Source organism: Lynx canadensis, chromosome C1, assembly GCF_007474595.2.
Source record: "Lynx canadensis isolate LIC74 chromosome C1, mLynCan4.pri.v2, whole genome shotgun sequence".
NCBI lineage: Eukaryota > Metazoa > Chordata > Mammalia > Carnivora > Felidae > Lynx > Lynx canadensis.
In genome coordinates, this window is record NC_044310.1 from 193,174,671 (window position 1) to 193,197,775 (window position 23,105).

Genomic DNA, 23,105 nt, shown 5'->3' on the forward strand with positions numbered 1-23,105 from the left:
GCGTGGAAATGAGCATTGGCAGCCCCGAGGGCTGTGGGAACTGGGATGTGTTTTATTTGGCCGGCACAATGTTTAGATGTTTTTCATGACGCTTTAGGTTGGTTCACACAACCCATAGCTCCCCATACTCGTCATCACTCCTTGTTGTCTATAGGAAGTTGTTTTATTTTATTTACATCATTTCTCAGGCCCCTGAGGGCATTGAGCTGCAGCCTCAAACAAGAGTTTTCAAACTCTGCTCAGTTTTTGCCAGATGAAAACACTATACATCAGAGCAAAATCCCAAGCAATCTTCCTTGGTCTGAGCCATAGTTTACTAGGAGCTTGTGTATCTTGGGGTATTAAAGTGTCCTTTTGTAAATGTCTCTTCTTTTGTAAGATGATGTACGAAGAGATGGTGCTTAGTTTTACAATTTTGCTGGTTTGTTTAAATTTTAAGTGTCCTTGTTTGGCAAAACAAAAATTGGCAATCTTATGTTGGTCTCTATTTAAAGAAAACCGGTCTGGGAAACCTAAGCTACTGAGAATCATTTGATTTGATATCATGATTTGAGCCATTTGGTATCATAAGAAATATGTAAATAAATATTACTCCATTTATTTTCCCTAGAAATTTGTCTCCGGATGACTTTAAAGTACTAAATAAAAGTACTTGATAAACAAAAGTGATTATATATGTATTATTTAGTACCTGAAAAGTACTTGACTTTAAAAAGTGATTACAGGGGCGCCTGGGTGGCGCAGTCGGTTAAGCGTCCGACTTCAGCCAGGTCACGATCTCGCGGTCCGTGAGTTCGAGCCCCGCGTCAGGCTCTGGGCTGATGGCTCAGAGCCTGGAGCCTGTTTCCGATTCTGTGTCTCCCTCTCTCTCTGCCCCTCCCCCGTTCATGCTCTGTCTCTCTCTGTCCCAAAAATAAAAATAAAAAAAAAAAACAACGTTGATAAAAAGTGATTACATACTTATGTTTAACGTAAGCATCTCGTATTTCTGGGTAGAGCTCTGTGGTGGTAGGGACAATGCCTTTCACTTGTTTGGGTTGTTTCATCCCCAGTACTAACATATGACAGGCCTATGGTAGGTTCTTAGAAAACGGTGAAGATACTAACTCAAAAAAGTTAGGATCTTTGGGTGGCCAGTAATTGGGCAGAGTCTAATAAAATTAAAAATAACTTGTGCTTTGATTGGGCGGTCTCACTTCTAGGTCTCTATCCTCCAAAAGTTATGGCATGTGTAGATAAAGGTACATGTACAATGATATTCTCTGCAGCCTTGTTTGTAAAAGGAAACTTGGACAAGCCCAGTCACCAATGGGTAAATGGTAAAATAATCTAGGGGGTCTTCAAATAACGGAACGCACTGCAGCCATTAAATAGAATAAGATACGTATCTAGATCTATGTCCGTATCATTTTTCATGATAAAAGCAAGCTGCAGACTAATATGTGCAAGTAAGTAAATAAATAAAAAGCATGCATTTCATGAGATGTCAATATAAACAGGGAAAAAATTCAAGAAGGGTGCCCATCAAGTGTAAAGCAGGGTTGGGGAATAGGGGCGCCTGGATGGCTCAGTCAGTTGAGTGTCCAACTTCGGCTCAGGTCATGATCTCACAACTCATGAGTTTGAGCCCCGCGTCGGGCTCTGTGCTGACAGCTCAGAGCCCGGAGCCTGCTTCGGATTCTGTGTCTCCCTGTCTGTCTGCCCCTAACCCACTCGCATTCTGTCTCTGTCTCTCAAAAATAAAATAAACATTAAAAAAAAAAAAGCGCTAGGAAATAAAGAGTGGGATCAGAAGGACCCTCTCTACTTCTTTCTTTATAGAGTTTGTAAAGTAGTAGGATTATAGGAGGCTTTTCTTCAGAGGAAAAATTTTAAAAATAAATTAATTCTCTACTAATGGAAAGATTTTCAATTTTTTTTCAACATGCAAGGCTTTACTTGTGAGCAAGCAGGTTTTACTTCAATCAAAGTCTATTTAAAATATTTACATATATCTCATTAATTGCTCTGCATTAGCTGCACTTCAGGTAGGGTTTGGCCCAGGGGATATACTGGCCAAGACATGCACCGGGGGCTGGAGCCATTTTAGAAAAGGAAGGGGGATCTATGACCCACCCAAAAGTATGGCAATGTCCACTGGCAGCTTTGACATTAGTCATGTAATACCGTGCTCAAAAGTAAACAATACTACAATTCCTTATGTAGCCTAAACAGGCTTTTTGCCAAATGGGCTTCTCTTCACTGCTCATCTGGGACCTCCTATGGCTTCCACTCACCTGCTGGGTCAGAAGGAAACTCCTAGAATGCTGTTCCTCAAGACCCTCACCTGAATGCCTCCCTCCTCACCAGTCCCCCTCTCCCGTTTTTCCACCTTGACTTCCCTTTCCTTCTTAGACAGGCTACCTCATCCCTCCACCCCCACGTGGGAGCCTGTTCCAGACTCATTCTACCTTGAAGTGCTTCTAGAACTGAGCCGTCCCCACCTAGTCACACCTCAACCTTTAACAGGGAGCCTTTAGAGGTAAATTAATTGGCACACAATGAAAGAAAAACAGAAGTCAGCAGTTGCCAACAATACAGACTAAATACTTTATTAGGTTCCAAACTGAGAAAATGGTAGTGTGAACCTATTTTAGTATAAATCCACCACCCTCCTCAATGAGCCTGCCTTAGCATCCACGGCCCCCCAGTCGTGGTACCGCCTGTATTCTTGGGGCCTCAGCAGGTATTGCCGCCCCTGGTAGTTGGGCATCTCATAGAGGACCCAGCAGCCCTCCAGCACGTGGAGGGAGCGGACCTCACTCAGGTGGAAGCGGTCCTGGATGCAGGAGCAATCCTCGCTCAGCTCCATCATGAGGCCTTTGTGGTCCTCTCTCTCATACAGTCGCAGCCTGTGAGAGCTCGTCTGCTTGGTCCACAAAGACAAGGAGCAGAAGAAGCAACCAAACAACAGATGAATTTGGTAGGTTGGGGGATGGGACTACCAGTGTCAAAACTGAGACTCTGAGATTGCTGCATATGCTGTGGATAGCTCTGTGTTCTACCAGCATTTAACAAATATTTGCATATTCAATTTTTATTTCATATCTGGGAAATATAAATTTTAAGAGGTTCTAAGTCTGGGTTAGAATGCATTAAGAATTCAAATATCTAGACTCCTAATTCCCTAATTTCCATTGATTCCTAGGTGATAAGTCAAATGTATATTTTGGGGAAAAATACAAAGTATTTTAACTAGTATTATTTTAATATGAGTATCATCTCCCCAACTTATATACATATAAGTGTACAAATAAAGTTGGACTTTTAAAATTACATACTTCAGTGAAAATTGGTTTAATTAGTCACTTGGAACCAGAATTCAACCGCTTTTCCAAATCAAGGGCAATTCCCTTCTCCAAAGTTGGACACAAACTTAGAATAGCCTGTATTAACAATAGAGTTTCCATTTTTACAAGTCTGTGGTGGAACCTATCTAATTCATTCATCGTCAGTTCTTTACTACTAATTAAAATTACAATTTAAAAAATTTTTAATTAATTTGTTCAAAATACTACCTTCTTACGTCCGACCAGCTCCTCATTCACAAGTTTCGGTCTCTATCTCTGTATATTACATTTGTTACATAATGGTAACAAAACTTTGTAATTGACATAATGGTAGCAAAAATTAAAACTAAGACCGACTCTTCCCATGAGTGAATTCTTCTCATATTCTCTGCTGTTTCTGCGCATTTATCTCTCTGGGCTTAGGCAGCAACTAAAGCCCACTCTACCCTTCCGTGTCTTTAAAAGAAAACCTGCCTCACGTTAACCCCCCCCCAGTAATCCAGTGAGGACATTCAGGCAGCGTGATGGAAATGAGGTAGGACTCACCTGGGGGATGAGACAGCAGGAGCGGACCGCGTCGCTGAGGCCCATCCACTGCTGGTAGTCCGGGTAGTCCCCGCGCCGCAGGAAGTACTGGCGGCCCTGGTAGTTGGGCTGCTCGTAGAGCATCCAGCAGCCGCTGTCCACGCGGATGGAGTTGCAGCGGCTGAAATAGGGCTGCAGGTTGGGGCAGTCGCTGCTGCACTCGTAGCAGCGGCCCTGGAAGCCCCGGTCCTCGTAGAAGGTGATCTGCAAAGGAAGAATAATTCTGAATTAAATCGGTTGCTCCCAACAGATCTGGTACAGAGGCATTCTCTCTCTCTTGATGTCTCTTTTTCTTTAACTTGTATCCTGCTCACCTTCCCCATGGCTGGTTGACACGGATGTGCGAGCTCAGTGCGCTGGGCCGGCAGCGCCGCGGGTCTATATAGCCAGGCTGCTGCTGCGTTGGCAAGAACAACACAAAAGGGGCCCCCGGGGGTGAGTAAGGGGATTTTATGGATCCCTTTTACACGCTGCATTCAGTGGAAATGCCTGTAGAGTTTGCCCTCATTCTCTGGTATATTCTAACGCTGTTCTGAATGCGTCCTGGTTGAGTCCCTAGAGTTGCTTTTATGTGGATCCTTAGTATTTTCTAAATTTATCAGCACCTCAATCTGAACTTTTGACCTGAAATTCATGTCGCTACGGATATGATTCAGTTATGCCCCGTGTAATTTCTACGGGAAAATCTATGCCTTTATAGCAGTGCCCCCCCACTTCCAGGGGCTGTGATGTGGAATGCCACAAACATGGCCTAATTTTCCTTGATGACAGAGGCCACTGTGACTTAACATTTTTTTTTTCCTTTATACGATTAGCCAGTCTGGTGCAGGACACAGGTTTGGTTTCTGATCTTTGCTAGTTTTGACTGTGGTGATCTGCTGCTTTAAGACATAGCTACCACTCCTTTGGTGGGCGTACTTCATGTACAAGAAATCAGCCCCTGCAAGTCAACTTGTCATAAGAACCAAGGGAAAGGTTTGTTTCTAGGGGCTCTGGGCCCAAGACTAAGACGTATATTGTTTTTTGGCGTACTTCCCTTTGTTGGGCCCCGGGGAGGCAGTAAAGCTTTGCAGGCTCAGAATGTCCACTGAGGAGCCACATGAACTTGGCAAGCCACGTGACCTCTCAGAACCTGAGTTATTTCATGGTACTTATCTCATGGGATATAGTAAGTTGAAAAAGAAAGAAAGAAGAAAACGAGAGCGGTATTTGCCTACAGAAGCTGTCCTGGCATTCAGAGCTAGGGCATGTTTTTCCTCTGTTAGACGGGAGAGAGAGAGAGAGAGAGAGAGTCTCTCGAGAGGAAGAGAGAGAGAGGGGAACGAGAGAGAGCCCCCTCCCCGCTCTCGCTCTCCCCTCCCCCTCGCTCTCCCTCTGTCTCTCTCCCTCTCACTTGAGAGCTGCCTCACAGAATACCAGCTGCCGGCAGGGTTCCTCTGAGATCAGGATGCAGTGAGACAACATAAGGTCACTTCACAATGTTAAGCACCCGCGAAAGCAAAGTCACCGTGTCACCCACACAATACCAAACACCACCCCTCTCAGCCCCCACAATTAACTGTAGCTTCATCCTTCTTCTAGGCTACCCTCCCCATGAGTAGATTTATTGAGATGTCGAATCATAACATTACCTCCACTTTCTGACAACATCCAGTTTAGACTGAACCCCTGCTTCTTCAGACTCTTCCCCAAATCACCCAACCAAAGTAAGGATCCCATAATAACATCCTTTGCTGAGACCCCCCCCCCCGCCCCGGTGCTTTCCCATGGTGTGTGTTTTCCCTTGCTGTGACAAGTAATAAAACCAACTTGTTTTGTGACAGGTATTCTGGGGATCTTTGGCTGAGGGACACTGACATGAATACATGGGATTATGTGTGCAATGTGTTTGGCACCCACTTGGCACAAATGAGCATTAAGTACGTGTCTCCTGTTAGTAATAGTGTGACAATACTGACTTCAGCCTATTAATCTCTCAAACATACGCAATCCTCTCAAAGATGCCTGAAAAATTTCTTTGCTATGAATCCATTTTGCATATATATGTGTATATACATGTATATATATATATATATATATATGTATATATGGAGGGGGGCACTTTAGAAATCATCTAGTGGCTTTCATTTGGTGGCTTTCAAACTCCAGTGAGCATAAGAATCACCTGTGCTTGTTAAAACTGCAAATTGTCAGGTCCTCTCCTCTCCTGAGATTTTGCATGATTAGATGTGGAAAAGACTCCAGGAATCTGTATTTCTAACCCACACCAGATCATTCTTGCATCAAACTTTAAAAAATACTACTCTGGTTTACTCTTTTTTTTTTTTTTGTAAAGAAAACATGTTTTAGCCACCTCCAGCTAATGTTTTATTAACACTTACGCATCATTTTCCTTAAACACGTAGGCAGAAGAGCTCTCTGCTTTGTTCTACAAAGTTTTATATGCACATAAAAAGAGAACCAAACAGAAATACCAGTATGATATAGCTGACTAGATAAAGCTGACTAGACAGGAAAAGAGGTGAAAGGGTCAGAAAATGCATAGTACTAAACTTCAGTCTTGTTTTTTTCAGATCTTTCTCTTTCTCTCTGGGGCCCCTGTCTTCCCTTCCTTTACCCACTCCTCCAACACCCCCCTAACACCATCACTGCAGTTGCCTTTCTTGGACTCTCACGATATCTCAACTAGACTCCGCAGTCTCCTGACTCTGTCCAGCCTTGCCTTCTTCCAAACTACATTCTGTCAGGATGCCAGGGTGATCAGAAGCAAAACACATAGGAGTGCCTGGGTGGCTCAGTTGGTTGAGCGTCTGACTCTTGATTTCAGCTCAGGTCATGATCTCAGAGTCATGGGATCAAGTTTTGAGTTGGGCTCCATGCTGAGTGTGGAGCCTGCTTGGGATTCTCTCTCTGTCTCTGTCTCTGTCACCCTCTCCCCTGCTTGTGCTCTCTTCCTCTCTAAAATAAAAAAAAATTTTTTTTTAATTTTTTTTCAACGTTTTTATTTATTTTTGGGACAGACAGAGACAGAGCATGAACGGGGGAGGGGCAGAGAGAGAGGGAGACACAGAATCGGAAACAGGCTCCAGGCTCCGAGCCATCAGCCCAGAGCCTGACGCGGGGCTCGAACTCACAGACCGTGAGATCGTGACCTGGCTGAAGTCGGACGCTTAACTGACTGCGCCACCCAGGCGCCCCAAAAAAAAAATTTTTTTTTTAAATAAGATAAAGTAAAAAGAAGCAAAATGCATCAAGTCATGTTCTTGCTGTGGACCAAATGTTTGTGTCCCCTCCAAATTCATTATGTTGAAACCCTAATCCCCAGTGTGATGATGTCTGGAGATGGGGCCTTGGGAGATAACTAGGTCATGAGGATGAAGATATCATGTTAGAATTAGTGTCCTTATAAGAAGAGCCAGGAAAGAGCTTGCTTCCTCTCCTTGGACAAGGAAGCTGGCTCTCACTGGACACTAGATCTATTGGCATTCTGACCTTAGACTCCCCAGTCTCCAGAACTATGAGAAAGAAATGTTTGCTTAAGTCATCCAGTCCATGGCATTTTTTTATTTTAAAATATTTTTTAGAGAGAGAGACCGCGCACAAGCAGGGGAGAAGAGCAGGTTGGGGGAGAGAGAGAATCTCAAGCAGGCTCCACACTCAGCACAGGGCCTGACATGGAGGTCAATCCCACAACCCTGGGATCATGACCTGAGCCAGAATCAAGTACCAGTTCCTTAGCGTGGCATACCTGACCCGAGATCCTCTGTCTGTCTGGATCTCTGAATCACTTGTAGTTTCCCAAATGCACAATGTTATTTTCACATTTCTCATTTACCCCCTAGTTTTACTGAGATATAATTGAAATATTACATTATATAAGTTTAATGTGTACAACATATTGATTTGATACATTTGTATATTACAAGATGCTTACCACCATAGTGTTAGCTAACACCTGTGTCACATCCCATAATTAATTTTTTTTGTGGTGAGAACATTTCAGATCTACTCTCTTAGCAACTCTCAAGTTTATAATATGGTATTATTAACTACAATCACTATGCTGTACATTAGCTATCCAGAACTTATTCATCTTACAGCTGGAAGTTTGTCCTATATATTTCTTTTGTTTTTTAACGTAGCGATCCTTCCCACTGAGACACCAGTTCTACGTTTTTCACCCAGAGAAATCTTACCCCTTTTTTAAAGGTTCAACTCGGGTATCAATTCCTCTGTGAAGATTCTCTTGAACCTTTCCTAATCTTTCAGGCTGAATTTAGTGCTGCCTACTTGGTTCTACCAAGCATCTCGCTCATACCACTGTAATGGTGATGATCACTTATCTAATTATGTTGTTTAGACATCAGTTCCTCGAAATAACTGAGGAGAGCTCCTTTCTGGACTATTCCACCTTTATTTTTGTATTCTCACTGATCGGCAAAACAGACAGGCACATAAAGGCAACTCATTAAATGCCTGGAGGATATGAATGTTATTCCCTAGTCTGAAACCCATTGTTGCGATAGTCCATGAGACCTATTTTGAATGCTCAGCACAACAGGCATATGGGCTCCCATCAGAGTTCAGTATTTGCAACTTTCAATGTGTAGGATGACACAAGCACTCTGCCTTTGATCTATTTAATGGGCCTTTATAACAGGGGAGATGAGTAAGCAAAAGAGAGAAAACAGGAATGTTGTGTTGTCCCCTAAACCCTCTGTTCCTTGGTCATTCTGTCTAATTTTTGTGTTTCCGGAGATGCCAAGTTACTGTCACAACAACAGTGGCCAATTCCAGAGTATTGCTAGTGTCCGAGGTCCAGCCAGCAGTTGATCTTAAGCCCACCCTCCTGCTTCCTGATAATTCATGTAGCATTTGTATCACATACAGGCTTGGTTAAATGAGAAAAGGTCAACCGGTTGGCAGCTACGTAGACCAAACTATCCCAAACAAGGAGGCTGGGAGAGAGACAAAGCATCACCATCATAGCCCCAGCCTCTGGTTCTCTTTCTCCGCTTGTCTTTGAGGACTGTTCAATAAATGACAAGAAGACAGGGGGAAACCAATGACCCACCTCTGCTTAACTCCTATGGCATTCCATTTGGATCAAATTGGCTTTCGTGTTAAACATAATACATTTCTTCTTGCTCGGGTGGTTGTGATTGTCACTTTAGCTTTAATAAACCCACAAAGAAGAACCCCTAAAGTCTGGAGGAGAAGGAACAGGACAAAACTAACATCAGGACCTAACCCTGTGGCAGCGAGGAAGGATCATTGAAGAGAGAACCCACAAGGAGGAGCACTCTTTGAGGGTATCCATCAGTATGGCAGTTCTTGGCACTTCTTTATGGAATGACCTCATTGCTTTGCTTGGTGGGTCTTCTATAAGGTTAGATTGGCCAGAAGATGCTATAGATTCAAAGGGAGAGAAAAGAGGAAAAGGAATAAAAAGATTTAGATTCTGGTGCTTACTTTGGCAGCATGCATACTAAAATTGGACCAATATAGAGAAGATTAGCATGGTCCTGCACAAGGATGACGTGAAAATTCTTGAAGCATTCCATAAAAAAAAAAAAAAAAAAAAAAAAAAAATCTAAAACCTGGGCTTATTACAAACTAGGACCTATGTGAAATACTGGTGTGTATAGGGTATATAGGCTGACACTGGGGTTATCTTGAATTGTGTTTTCATCATCCTGGGGAAAAGGTAAGTGGGATCCTGTAGGGTATCCCTTCTTGCATTCCACTCTTGGAGCCTGCTTTCATCTCAGACTCTTTCACCTCTCTGAGGCTCCAGTGTGCACTTTCAAGAGAGGAGAGAGAGGAGGAAGCATAAGTGAGGGACTAGTTTGAGCGTTATCCCTCTCCCGCCACCATTACTCCCCTCTGTTGGCTTTTTTTTAATGCTGGGATTAGAGGGAGGATACCGTTCTCTTTGCCTGTTCCCCAGGGATGGAAATATAATTTTCACGAAGAAAAGCTTGATCAGTGACGTCCAGGGTCTCTAATATTACATGCTTTCAGTTCAGGTATTTCAGGATAATTTCCATGTCTGCAGTCTGTGATTTTATGTCTACCAAGCAAATAATGTGAAATCCAGCACTCCAAGAAGCTTTTGGCTTTCTAATTTATGCCTGATGTTATTATTACTGACAAACAGAATTCTGGCTGATGTTTCCAGTAAGCTAATACTATCGTTGGGAGTTTAAAGGTTGAAGAACTGAGAGTTAGGAATAATTGATACCAAATAATTCAAGAATCTGACTATTTTTCAGGGAAAGAACTTTTATAAATAGCCTAACCTTGTGCCCCAGTTTGCCTGGAATACTCCTGGTTCATGCCTCTTGCCCCAGTGTAATCCTTAATAGAATACCCTTTCATTCTCAAAAATGACTCAGGTTAAGCAACAAATTAGATGCTTGCTGTGTTCATAGACATGGAGATATGGTGCCCTTGAAGGCATAAGATGGAAGGAAGCTATAAAGAATGAACAGCCATGTGGGTACACCTCAGAATAGAGGAGAGAGGAACAAGAATGAGAAAGAAGACCAGGCCATCCGGTAGCAGGTTGGAACTTGCAGACTGTTTAGAGCAAGGTCATCTAATCTTAAATTTGTACTGTTGTGCTGCTGTGATCTAAACATGTATCTCTCCTCCCACAACCTGTATAATAAAGCTGTCTGCACCCATGAAGGCTTTATATGAGAGATAGTTCAGGAACTCAAGGAAAAGAAACTGTCTCCCATCTGAGTCCGTGAGATGCATGGGGCTGGTCATGTGGGGGAGAACAAAATGGTCCACCCAATGACAAGGCAGGAGTTCAGAGTGGAGGGTTACTGGGAAAAGCATAAACAACCCATTCCCTTTCCAGAATTCCAAGAGACTTTGAGGATATATGTGTTGGAGAAAGTGGGTACACAAGTATCCCACTCCACGTGAGATGACACTTCAGCCATTTCATTAGAATCTCAAAGAATGGGGCACTTTAGCTGAATTTTGATCTGAAGCCATCAATTTCATTGTGCAACTTTGTAAGAAAGATCCAAGAACCATATTTAATTACTGCAGGATGATACTAAGGATGTTGTTTGCTCAGTACTCTCTTTACTAGGACCCCCATGAAAACTTTCTTTTAGGTTTTGATACTGGGAACAGTTAGGTTAGCCTTGAGTAATTAATTGATTTGTGTTACGGACTCTGTTAGTCATGGAACTTATCTTGTTTCCCCTCTCTGTCTTGGCTGCTGGATTCAAATCTGGCTTTATCTACGGCCAACATAGTGCAGTAGATAACAACATGCAACTTGGGCTTGAACCTCACCCCTGGAAAATAAACATACCAAAAGGAAATATACATGCCATCAAACAAACTTCTCCAGGAAGTTTCAATTCCTTGTTTTCCATTTAGTATCATTTTCCATGTATAGTCATAATTCTTTACTTCCTATTAAAATGATACGGGGCTGAGTTCCCCCATGTGTATGTGGTTTTGGTAGAAATCCTGAAATTCTTCTATAAAGCATATATAGCAAAGAGACAGTGAATTCTGTCTGGACTGAAAACCTCATGGAGGAATGAAGTACTGAACATGGAATTGGCTGCTGTTAGAAGGATAAGGCACGTAACAGGTGAGGGTGGCCGGTTTGTTCGTTTGTTTTTGAAGCTAAAGTAAGGGTCTAGATGCTGAGAACAACTTTCCTCATTAGCTAAGGCTTGGACTATATATAAAAGATGGCGGGGATAACCTAGAAGGATAACTTGGGGTGTTACAATAACTATTTATTTATCATTGTAGCTGCAAAATTATCCTTCTAAGACTAAGCATAAATGGCTTTTGCCCAGTCGAATCGAACCTTGAGCCTACATGGGCTAGTTTTTTTTTTTTTTTTTATTTTTGGGACAGAGAAAGACAGAGCATGAACGGGGGAGGGGCAGAGAGAGAGGGAGACACAGAATCGGAAACAGGCTCCAGGCTCTGAGCCATCAGCCCAGAGCCTGACGCGGGGCTCGAACTCACGGACCGCGAGATCGTGACCTGGCTGAAGTCGGACGCTTAACCGACTGCGCCACCCAGGCGCCCCCATGGGCTAGTTTTTAAAAGAAGGCTGGTGATGATATCCTTTACTCCTCTTATGGTTTCCCATCATGAAAACATCTGTCATTATGTTTGGCGAAGTGCCATTATTGCTTAGGAAGTCTTAACAGATTAAAAGAAAAGCAGGACTCCATAGTGCGAGAAACACAAGCTAAATATTTTATTGGATTCTAAAGGAGAAGAGCAGAGAATGTAAGTACTTTAGTAAAAATCCATTACTCGTCTGAAAGAACCAACTTTGGCATTCATGGCTCCCCAGTCAAGGTATCTCCTATACTCCCCGGGCCTCAGCAGGTACTGCCTTCCCCTGTAGCTGGGCATCTCATAAAGGACCCAGCAGCCATCCAGCACATTGACAGAGTGGATTTCATTGAGATGGAAGCGGTCCTGAACAGAGAGACAATCATCTGTGATCTCTGACATTTGTCCCCTGAAGTCCTCTCGCTCGTAGATCCTCATTCTGAAAGTGCCGGTGTGCTGGGGTGGCAGAAAAGAAAAAGTAAATGAACACAAGTGGAGAGAAATGAAAGTGTTCTAGCTCCTGCACCTCCCTGGCCACACCTACCCAGAACTTGTTGGAGTCCAGGTTTGCTTCCAGAACAATCACGTTGCAGTGTTAAAGAGCCTTGCCCGCCCCCCACCCCATCACCTACCCAGGCATCTAGTGATTTATGGGTAATATGAGGAACAGAACTCAGCCACCCTTCACTGCCATCCACATCTCTGTCCCTAGCAACAAGATTTGTCCAAAATAAAATTGATCATGTTAGTGCTTGTTGTTAGAGAAGGTCCTTCTCAAAGGTGAAAAGTGTAAGTCATTGGAAAGAAAAGTCCCATTCGATACATTACTTTTGTTAAAGAGGAATCAACATTTAGCTATTTTATGTACATTATGGAACACAGGATTATTAATCTCTTGTAAAAAATAAGATGACACATTTTCTTTATCTCTGTGTTCAATATCAACTTATCTGGTGTTTAAACTTCCTTTCTGGTCTCTTCCCTTCCTGTCTTTATTTCCCTCAGCAACAAGAACCATCTCCATTAAGCTCTGCTTGGATGACACTACTACCCGTGCCTCCCACACTCCAACACATTCCTCTAAGAACTGTGAAATCACTCTCTAAGAAATATTGAACTCAAACTTTGATTTTGGATTTGGCCTTTCCTTTAATTTATACCTCTAAGTAAACTAATAGGTAGTGACCATGGTGTCAGAATAAAAAATAGAGGACAGGAAGATAATTAAATAGGAAAGTGAGCCAAAGCAAGCAAACATATATTTATCAGGTAAGCAGACCCGGAGCCCCTGGGTGGCTCATTGGGTTAAGCGTCGGGCTCTTGATTTCAGCTCAGGCCATGATCTCATGGTTTGTGGGTTTGAGCCCTACATCGGGCTCTGTGTTGACATGTGGAGCCTGTTTGGGATTGATTCTCTCTCTCTTCCTCTCTCTCTGTTCTTCCCCCGCTTGTGTTCTCTCTCTCTCTCTCTCTCTCAAAATAAATAAATGAACTTAAAAAAAATTAAGCCGACCCAGATTGTATCTATCTGAGTTTTGATATATTATTTCTGAGTAGATACAGTTCAGAATGATGACATTAAGTTATATCTTGGGGCGCCTGGGTGGCTCAGTCGGTTAGGCATCCAACTTTGGCTCAGGTCATGATCTCACAGTCATGAGTTCAAGCCCCATGTCGGGTTCTGTGCTGACAGCTCAGAGCCTGGAGCCTGCTTTGGATTCTGTGTCTCCCTCTCTCTCTGCCCCTCCCCCACCCATTCTCTCTCTCTCTCTCTCTCTCTCTCTCTCTCTCTCTCAAAAATAAACATTAAAAAAAAAGAGGTTATATCTTACACAGATGGCAACTTGTTTTCTATTTGTCCTGCTTTTTCCTAATTAGACTTTGGCCTTTTAATTTTTTATTCCATTTAAAATATAAAAATCTGGGACCATGTGAGTAAAAAAGCACACACCATAGGGTTCATGAAGACCGACTTCCCATCTGAGACAGCCTTTTAGAACAGACCACATGCGGTAGCCTCACTCCCACCTTCTGCCGTGTAGTTGGAATGATTTGGTTGAAGAATGGTATTTGTTCATGGCTTTCACTTCCAAAGCGACCAGAGACAAAGACAGAGCCACACTCACCTGGGGGATGAGGCGGCAGGAGCGGACCGAGTCGCTGAGGCCCATCCACTGCTGGTAGTCCGGGTAGTCCCCGCGCCGCAGAAAGTACTGGTGGCCCTGGTAGTTGGGGCGCTCGTAGAGCATCCAGCAGCCGCTGTCCACGCGGATGGAGTTGCAGCGGCTGAAATAGGGCTGCAGGTTGGGGCAGTCGCTGCTGCACTCGTAGCAGCGGCCCTGGAAGCCCCGGTCCTCGTAGAAGGTGATCTGCAAAATGGAAGGTGCGGGAGCGTGAGGCCATGTGCCCCCGCTGAGGATGCAGCGCCAGGGCAAACCCCCGGCATCAGGGACCCAGCACTTACCTTTCCCATTTTGGAGAGAGCGGTCAGGAGGTGTTCGCTGGGTGCTGTGTGGGCCGAGGGGGAGTGCCGCTGTATATATAGCAGCCCTGACTGCTGCCTCCGCAGGAAATCACACAAAAGGGGCCCATTTCGGTGAGTAAGGGGATTTGCAAGCTCCCCGCTCCCCCTCCCCCTGGTCATTGGGGTTAGCTGAATGGTTCTCTCATTCTTTCTGGTAGGTTCGGGTTGTTCTCATTCACTAAAGCTGTTGTTGCCACCAAAATGAAAAGAGTCTTTACTCTTTTAGTTGAGCAAAAGGATGAGCGAAATTCTATCCCCCGTGCTTTGATTTTGTCGCCTAATCTGCTTCATTGACTCCTCAAAGGTAATTAAACTAAGTAATGTATTCTGCTCGGGGACTGGTGTTATTTTTTTTAAAACGTATTAAAAAGCAGAATGTAAATAATGAGGAATCTTAAGGAAGAGGAAACCAAGTGAAGCAATCTGTGAAAGTGCTTTAAAAAGCACAAAGCTTAGTTCGGGTTCAAGACTCTGTGGTCATCATTGTTTGTATTTTGGGGTCTATCTGGAGTAAAGTCGATACTTGACTGGAAATTCATAGGTTCTTGGGGGCTGGGAATTCTCTCTTGTTTCCTTGTGCCCCGGGCCCTAGAGCAGAGGGTTGGCACATAGTGGGCCCTCAATACCTGGCTTTGACCTGAGAGAAAGCAGATAGTTATGACTTTCCTTCACTTGCTGAGGACTCCTCGAGAGCCTAAATCCTTCCTTCTGCCGGTGGCTGCCTGGAGTACTGCTGTTCTTTGGCATTGTATTCCCTACCTCCTTCAATGTCCTAATCTTGGTATCCTTGGCCTCCTTCAACGTCTTAAGATCTTTCTTCTCTCTCCCCCATCTCGGACGCTTGCTCACTTGGTAAGGGTGGTTTGAGCTACTGTAAGGAGTAATGTAGAAGCTCTCAAAATACCAACGACCTACTTCCTCAGACTTTTGAGATGTGGATGGCACCCAAGCCAGATGGCAGCCTTTGGATCGTATGGATCTCACAGTGTGGTATGGGACCCCTGAGGCCCCTGGGACACTTTCAGGAAGTTCAGAAGGTCAAAACAGTTTTCCCAACAATACCAAGATGTTATTGACCTTTTTTCACCCAGTGGAGTTTATGTCCAGAGGCTATATTAGTTGAAGAGATTTGTAAAAATGTCTAATAATGCCAATCCTTTCCCTAAATGTTTTTGTTTTGGAAAATACAGTTATTAGTCATAAAAACGTGTTATTTATGTTGACATGTAATAGGTTTACCCTCTAAGGCCTTGCGTCAGAGGCCTACACTCAGGCCCTGTCAGTCGTATGGTCGCCCTGTCGGTTCCAATGGTCAGCTTCCAATGTTCGAGCGTCAGGGACCTGGACTGGGGGCGGGTACGGGGTGAATGGTGCTGTCAGGACCTACACCCTCGCAAGTGACACTAACTGTGACCACCTACCCTGCCTATCCCGTGCCTTGCATCCACACTGCTTCCTCTAAAGCTGTTTTTCTTCCCAGTGTTTACAAACACCATGAAATTGTTGAATAGACACCATTTATGGAGAACGCATTCAGGGACCAACGCCTACACACCTCCATCTGCATGCGCTTCTGCAGTTTCTGTGGCTGTTTGTGTAGTCTCGGTTTCCCCACTTATAAAATAGGAATGGTGATGAAAATCAAATGAGATAATGGATTTGGAAGTACATGGCACATTGTAAAGCAATACCAGTGGTAAAAAAAATATATCATTCACATTTTAATAAATGCTAAAGACGATAACGTTAATAGAGCTCAGAGCCTGGAGCCTGCTTCGGATTCTGTGTCTTGCTCTCTCTCTCTGCCCCTCCCCTACTCTCTCTCTCTCAAAAGTAAAATAAAAACATTAAAAAATGTTACAAATAAAGAAATAAGTTTCTGCTTCCGGGCTTCGATGTCATGGTGTCTACACTTCTGCTTATTGTATACAGACTTAAATGCGATCCGTGGATAATTGCATATATTGGAACACTTGATCTAATTTAGCAAAGGTCTTCCATTTGGTAACTTTGATTTCACAGTCAAATGACGACTACCATTTGGAGGTGGTCTTGAAGCAAGGCACCGAGAAAAGGAATAACATAGGCGAGGGCTGTGCAGTCAGAGCAGAGAGATTCCTTGAAGTCCATCCACTGCTGGTGTCAGACGCCCTGTCACGGAGCGTCCAGCTCTTGCTGTCCACCTGCACGCACCCTGTTGCTGTGGATAAACAGGTCTGCAGGTTGGAGTGGTCGTTGCTGCACTCAGAAGAGGTAACTTGTGATGGAACGTGCAGTAGGGGAAATCCCCCCAAGAACACGTTGCCGTGAGGTTGTTGACAAACCCCCGTTCTACACCCAGCCCACTGTGGTTGATGGACTGAGAATACAGAAGCCAGGGTCGTCATCAGCCATAGCAGAGACTCAGGGTATGCGTGCTTGTGTGCGTGTGTGGGCGCATTTCAGACCCACCGGTGAGTTAGGCCTGATTTGGCCAACAGTAGCATTTTGCCCTTTTCCTCATTTCTATATTACCAATGCAGTCTTTTTAAATGTGTTTGTCTTTCATTCTCCCTTACCTTATAGTTGTGTGTCCTTTCTGTTAAAGTGCCTTGGAGGTCTTTGAGGCGGTACGGGAAAGGGAAGTTGATACGTAAAGCACAAGTCAGAAGAAGTGTCCCTGCTCTCATTGTTTGATTATACTCTTTCACGTTTAAGTAGAGAAATAGTAGGAATAGACACAATCCAGCTGAAAAACCTTGGGGGCGTGTGTTTTCAATCTTGACAGTGCAGGAGGGCTTATTGGGGAGAACCTGTTCCCATTCTGCCTTTTGAACTCAAGATGTCTGTGAGGATCCGGCCCCAGGGAAGGAATCCTCCCTCGATACTGGAACGCCTTCCCTTCCCAGAGGCTTATCAAAGCTCACCCAGTCTTCAAGGCAGCCTAGGCCTGTCTTCCTAGGACACCCCCTCTTCAGGCCAGCTGTTACTCGGCTGTCCCTTCTCCGAGCACCTACATGCACTTCGTCACCATCCAACTTAGTACTGCAGCCTTGCCTTTCTCATCGAATTCCTTCCTTTCCTTGTCTTCAGCAAGGTCATGAGCTCAAGAATAAGAGCATGTCACACTCCTTTATCCCCCATAATGATTTATCAGTTAGGTGGGTGGATAAATAGAGCCCTGGAAGCACGAAGAACATGAAAAAATAATGATTCTAATTCTATTTTGGAAAACGATAATTCTCCCGTGTGAGGTCACCCGTGTGGATGCTCAGACACACGGGAGCCAGTTTCTCCCACTCACTCGGCTACCGCTCTGGTTCTGATGCTTCCTCTTCTGCCCGCCTTTGTTGACCTGGGAGGACTTGAAGGGAGGTAAAAATGGCCCAGAAACCAGGCAGGCTGGTGTGTGCAGAGGGCAGCGAGGCCTGCTCTTGGAGTGGGGAGGTTTTAAGCACCACCGGGGTATGCTGTGAAGGTTTCAGAACTTACCTCTAGTGTCTAAGCGTGAGAGACAAGAGAGGTGCCCTGAGAAAGAGAACGGAAATGAAGGAAAAAGTGATAAGCAACATTTTTGTGAAGGAAAATGATAAAGAAGATTCTTAGCTACCTCCTTGTCCTTTAAAAGATGGATGGATCAATGGAATGAGACTTGGGGTCCCGGGGGCTGCAAGGCATGCTTTGTAATGTCTCTTTGTATTATCAGCCAGCAGCCCAGGCTAAAATATATCAGAGGTTAGGGCACTGAGGCCAATGAGGCTTTTATCAGAAATATTTGAATGCTGAGTTTATCTCTCAAGTTATGTACAAGCCTTTTATTTTTCTTTAAAAGTAACTGTAAAACTCTCTTTTGGAAGAACTGGTCTCATTTACATCAGGAAAAAAAATTAGAAAGCTGTTTAAGGTCCTCTCGGAACTCAATGGTTAAATAAACTTGTATATCAAAATATCTGAAAGTATCTACTGTAAGCATGGCTTCTTCTTTTATTTTTTTTTTTAATTTTTTTTTCAATGTTTATTTATTTTTGGGACAGAGAGAGACAGAGCATGAACGGGGGAGGGGCAGAGTGAGAGGGAGACACAGAATCGGAAACAGGCTCCAGGCTCCGAGCCATCAGCCCGGAGCCTGACGCGGGGCTCGAACTCACGGACCGCGAGATCGTGACCTGGCTGAAGTCGGACGCTTAACCGACTGCGCCACCCAGGCGCCCCATGGCTTCTTCTTTTAAAAAAAATTTTTTTTAATGCTTATTTTTGAGGGGAAGATAGAGCACGAGTTGGGGAGGGGCAGAGAGAGAGGAAAACACAGGATTTGGAGCAGGCTCCAGGCTCTGGACTATCAGCACAGAGCACGATGCAGGGCTCGAACTCACAAACTGGGAGATCATGACCTGAGCTGAAGTTGGACGCTTAACTGACTGAGCCAACCCTGCGCCCCAAGCCTGGCTTCTTGTAAAAACAAAATCATTCATTTAGGAGCCATTATAGTTGCCTGAGGCCTGTTAGGAGCCTCAGTGAAAATAGCTCATTACCCTTTGCCTCTCTCCCCACACAAACGTTTTAGTTTACACGCTGGCTTTTCCTGAAGAATTTGCAGACTTCTCTCCTGACTCACTGGTAACCACTCCCAAGAGAAATCTCTCGAGTTCGTCAGCACATCGTTGACATGACACTCTGCTGAAGGAAGCCATGTCTACCTTCATTTAAGTGGTTAGGATTGAAACTGCAGCAAATTTTACAGCACTCATTTGGCTCGGGGTGATGAAATAACAATAGGTATTAATAAATAGCCTACCTATTAATAATAGGTATTAATGAATAGCCTACTGTATAAAGAGTGTCTAGTATGTTCCAGACATTGTACCAGGAATCTGGTACAAAGTACATCATGTAGCCAACACAGCACAGTTATTATGGAAACTTTCCCAAATGTTTGTGAGATCTGGGGCAAGAGCATAAATCAAGCCCCCTCCAGCTTCTCCCTCACGTATACACACTCTATCCGCATGCTCCTTGCCCCCTCCACTTCCCATAAACAGCCGCCTTTTGACTCCCAGTGGCCTTGGGAGGATAGGCCAGGCAAAGACTCTCCTTTAAGTCTTGGAAACAAGGGTCTAAATAGAGGGAATTCTGGAGCTCCAGGTAAAAGGTGTGTGGTCTAGAAGAAGCGTAGGCTTGTCTCCAGGATCCAACAGATTTCTGTCCTGTGGGAACGATTATAGCTGGGAGTCTAGAGTAAGGCTCCCTGAAGCACCCAGTTCAAGCCAAGATCTCTGACTGACTAAGTCTAATAACAGTACTGATCACCATAGAGAAACAAATCCAAAAAGGTAGATGTAGCTAGTAAGTGGAGGAACTGGGGATTGAACTCAAGTCTGTCAGCCCCCAAGGCCTAAACTAATTGCCTCTCCATGTAATAATGGTTTGTTTTAGATATTACCTTTCTAGGTATACACTTCTAAATTATACACTTCTAGGTATCTCTTCCCTAAATTACACATTTCTCAATGTCACACTTTTTTTTTTTTTTTTGTAATTTGCAAAGGTCCAGCCTCCAACTGGCCTGCTGTGTCCCTACAAACCCTGAAATCTTTGTCTTTAACAGTTATGGTAAATTCTAGTGGACTCTTCAATGACTGATTGCTGCCAGGCTGAAGAAATCAGCATTAACTGACCATAAAAAGCTCTGAAATCCCCTGTTTATTTATTTGGGTGTAGACTTCTAAGACAGTAGTATTGGGTGACTGTCAAAGGGACATTGAAGATGTTCACATTTCCTTGACTTAGAAGAATTTTCTGGAAAACAGCTTGTTTATTCTGACCCCTTTTCCTTATCAAGTCCATGTATGTAGCACAATTAGACACAACTGATAGAGTCATGGCTACTAGTAACTGAGCTCCTGCCATAGGCTAGCTTCTGTACATGAGGTAGCTCATATATTCCTCATAAGATTATGTAAGCGGGAAAACTGGGGCTCAGGGAGGGTAAGCAAGTTGCTTAAGGTCACCCAGCCATTAGGTGGTCAAGCCAGAATCCAAGTCCATGGACCTCAAAGTCTGCATTGGTAACCACTGAGATACCCCACTTTGGTAACCACTGAGATACCCCACTTTGAAACCCAAAAGAGTCTTAAAGTATCAGATCTGGAAGGAAATACAGAGCTCATCTTGTCCATACCCTTCATTTTACGAAGAAGGAAACTCATGGCAGACTGAGCTTTGTGAGATGAAATGCTATTTTCTAAGCCTGTAAATTCACCAGATTAAAACAAAACCAAATCCTAAATTAACAAAGTTATTTTCAGTGACACAGGTCACTTGGCTTTTAATTTTTTGTTAAAAGAGAACTCATATGAAAAAGACCCCAAAAAACAACAAAGCTCATCTGTCATTAGTCACCCAACTATAGGACAACACAATGATTTAGCTAGGCCAGCAAGAAAACCTCAAATCTTCTGCATATTTGGTATTGATAAAAGCCATAACATTTTGATAATATGTGTATATTTATAATTTATCCCACAAGTTCCTTCAACAAGAAGGAATCTTATTTTAAAAGAATCTTCATTACTTAAGGTTTTATGCAGAGCATTACCTTTTTAAAGATTTATTTATTTATTTGATTTTTTTGTTTGTTTGTTTTCAGGTCATCTCTATACCCAACATGGGGCTCAAACTCAAAACCCCAAGATCAAGAGCTGCATGTTCTATCAACTGAGCCAGCCAGGTGCCCCAAAGCATTATTTTTTAAAAACATCTTTATTGAAATATTATTCACATACCATACAGTTCACCCATTTAGAGTATATAATTAAACAATTTTTTGCTTTTTTTGTTTTTTTGTTTTTTTTTTTGAGAGAGAGCAGGGGAGGGGCAAAGGGGGAGAGAGAGAGAGAGACAGAATCTTAAGCAGTCTCCATGGTCAGCGTGGGGTCCTTCTCGGGGCTCGATCTCATGACCATGAGATCATGACCTGAGCTGAAATCAAGAGTCAGATGCTTAACCAACTGAGCCACCCAGGGGCCCCTAAGGTTTAGTGATTTTAGTATACTCACAGATAATGTGCAATCATTGTCACAGTCAGTCTTAGAACACGCACATCACCACAATGAGAAATCCTGTACTCTTTAGTTTCATTCCCCATCCACCCATCCCCCACCCAGCCCTAAGCAACCACTAATCTATTTATGGTCTCTGTAGATTTGCCTAATCTGGGAATTTCATATAAATGGAATCCTATAATACATATTCTTATATGACTGGCTTCTTTCACTTTGCATAATGTTTTCAAGGTTCATTCATGTTATAGCAGGTATCAGTATTTCATTCCTTTCTGTGGCCAAATAATATTCCGTAATATGTATATGACATTTTATTTATCCAATCATCCATTGATAGGCATTTGGGTTGTTTTCACCTTTTGGCTATTGTGAATAGTGCTGCTATAAACAATGTTTGTTTGAACACTCCTTTCAACTCTTTTGAATATATATCTAGAAGTGGAATTGTTGAGTCATATGATAACTCTATGTTTAACTATTTGAGGAACTGCCAAATTGTTTTCCATAGCAGCTGAACCATTTTACGCTTGCACCAGCAACTTATATGCATGCCAATCTCTCTATGTCCTTACAAATATTTGTGATTTTCTGGGTTTTTTCCCTAAAATTATTATAACTATCCTAATGGGTATTAAGTGGTATCCCCTTGTGGTTTTGATTTGAATTTCCCTAATGACTAATAACGTTGGACATCTTTCCATTTGTTTATTGGCCATTTGTATATCTTCTTCAGAAAGATATATATTCAAGTTTTCTGTGTGTGTATATATATATATATATATATATATATTCTAGACTCTAGATACATGTACTCAGGTATATAGTTCGTAAATATTTTTTTCCTATTCCATAAGCTGTCTTTTCACTTTCTTGATAGTGTCCTTTGATGTGTAAAAGGTTTTAATTATAATTAAGTCCAATTGATTTTGTTGTTGTGGTTTATGCTTTTGGTGTCACATTTAAGAAATCATTGCCTAATAAAAGATTACAGAGATATATGCTTGTGTTTTCTTCTAAGTTTTACAGCTTGAGTTTTTACACTGAAGTCTTTGATTTTTTTTTTTTTTGAGTTAATTTTTATATATGGTGTGAAATAGAGGGTTAACTTCATTCTTTTTCACGTCATTGTCCAGTAGTTTCAGCACCATTTATTGAAAAGCTACTCTTTCCCCCATTGAATCATCTTAGCATCCTTGTCAAAAATCAGTTGACACATGGGTTAATTCCTGGACATTCGAGTCTATTTTATTCATCTATATGTCTGCCCATATAGACATACAGGTATCCAGGACCTCACTGCCTTGCTTTTTTTGTTCATTTGTTTTTAATGTTTATTTATTTTTGAGAGAGAGAGAACAAGAGAGAGAGTGCACATGCACAAAGAGGGGAGGGGCAGAGAGAGAGAGAGAGAGAGGGAGACACAGAAGCTGAAGCAGGGTCCAGGCTCTGAGCTGTCAGTGCAGATTGTGACCTGAGCTGAAGTCGGATGTACAACCGACTGAGCTACCCAGG

The 23,105-nt window shown here is 43.1% G+C and overlaps 2 protein-coding genes and 1 non-coding gene across 5 annotated transcripts; 1 reads left to right on the plus strand and 2 right to left on the minus strand.

Moving 5' to 3' along the window:
• Positions 1–2,632: 2,632 nt before the first annotated feature.
• LOC115521296 (gamma-crystallin C) lies at positions 2,633–4,237 on the minus strand. 2 transcript variants are annotated; one of them, XM_030326443.1, is made up of 3 exons: positions 4,229–4,237; positions 3,876–4,118; positions 2,633–2,905 (listed from the first exon to the last, which is right to left on the minus strand). In XM_030326443.1, the coding sequence occupies exons 1-3, from the start codon at positions 4,235–4,237 to the stop codon at positions 2,633–2,635; spliced, it is 525 nt and encodes a 174-aa protein (XP_030182303.1). The 2 variants fall into 2 exon arrangements, with proteins under 2 accessions (XP_030182303.1, XP_030182302.1); XM_030326442.1 differs by having other exon boundaries at positions 2,633–2,908.
• Positions 4,238–9,378: 5,141 nt separating this feature from the next.
• Positions 9,379–9,484, plus strand: LOC115522564. Its single transcript, XR_003971465.1, has one exon. It is a non-coding gene; the product is annotated as a U6 spliceosomal RNA (small nuclear RNA).
• Positions 9,485–12,209: 2,725 nt separating this feature from the next.
• LOC115521282 (gamma-crystallin B) lies at positions 12,210–14,502 on the minus strand. Of its 2 annotated transcripts, none has more exons than XM_030326414.1 (3): positions 14,494–14,502; positions 14,156–14,398; positions 12,210–12,485 (listed from the first exon to the last, which is right to left on the minus strand). In XM_030326414.1, exons 1-3 carry the CDS (start codon positions 14,500–14,502, stop codon positions 12,210–12,212), a joined length of 528 nt encoding a protein of 175 aa, XP_030182274.1. The 2 variants fall into 2 exon arrangements, with proteins under 2 accessions (XP_030182274.1, XP_030182273.1); XM_030326413.1 differs by having other exon boundaries at positions 14,150–14,398.
• Positions 14,503–23,105: the final 8,603 nt, after the last annotated feature.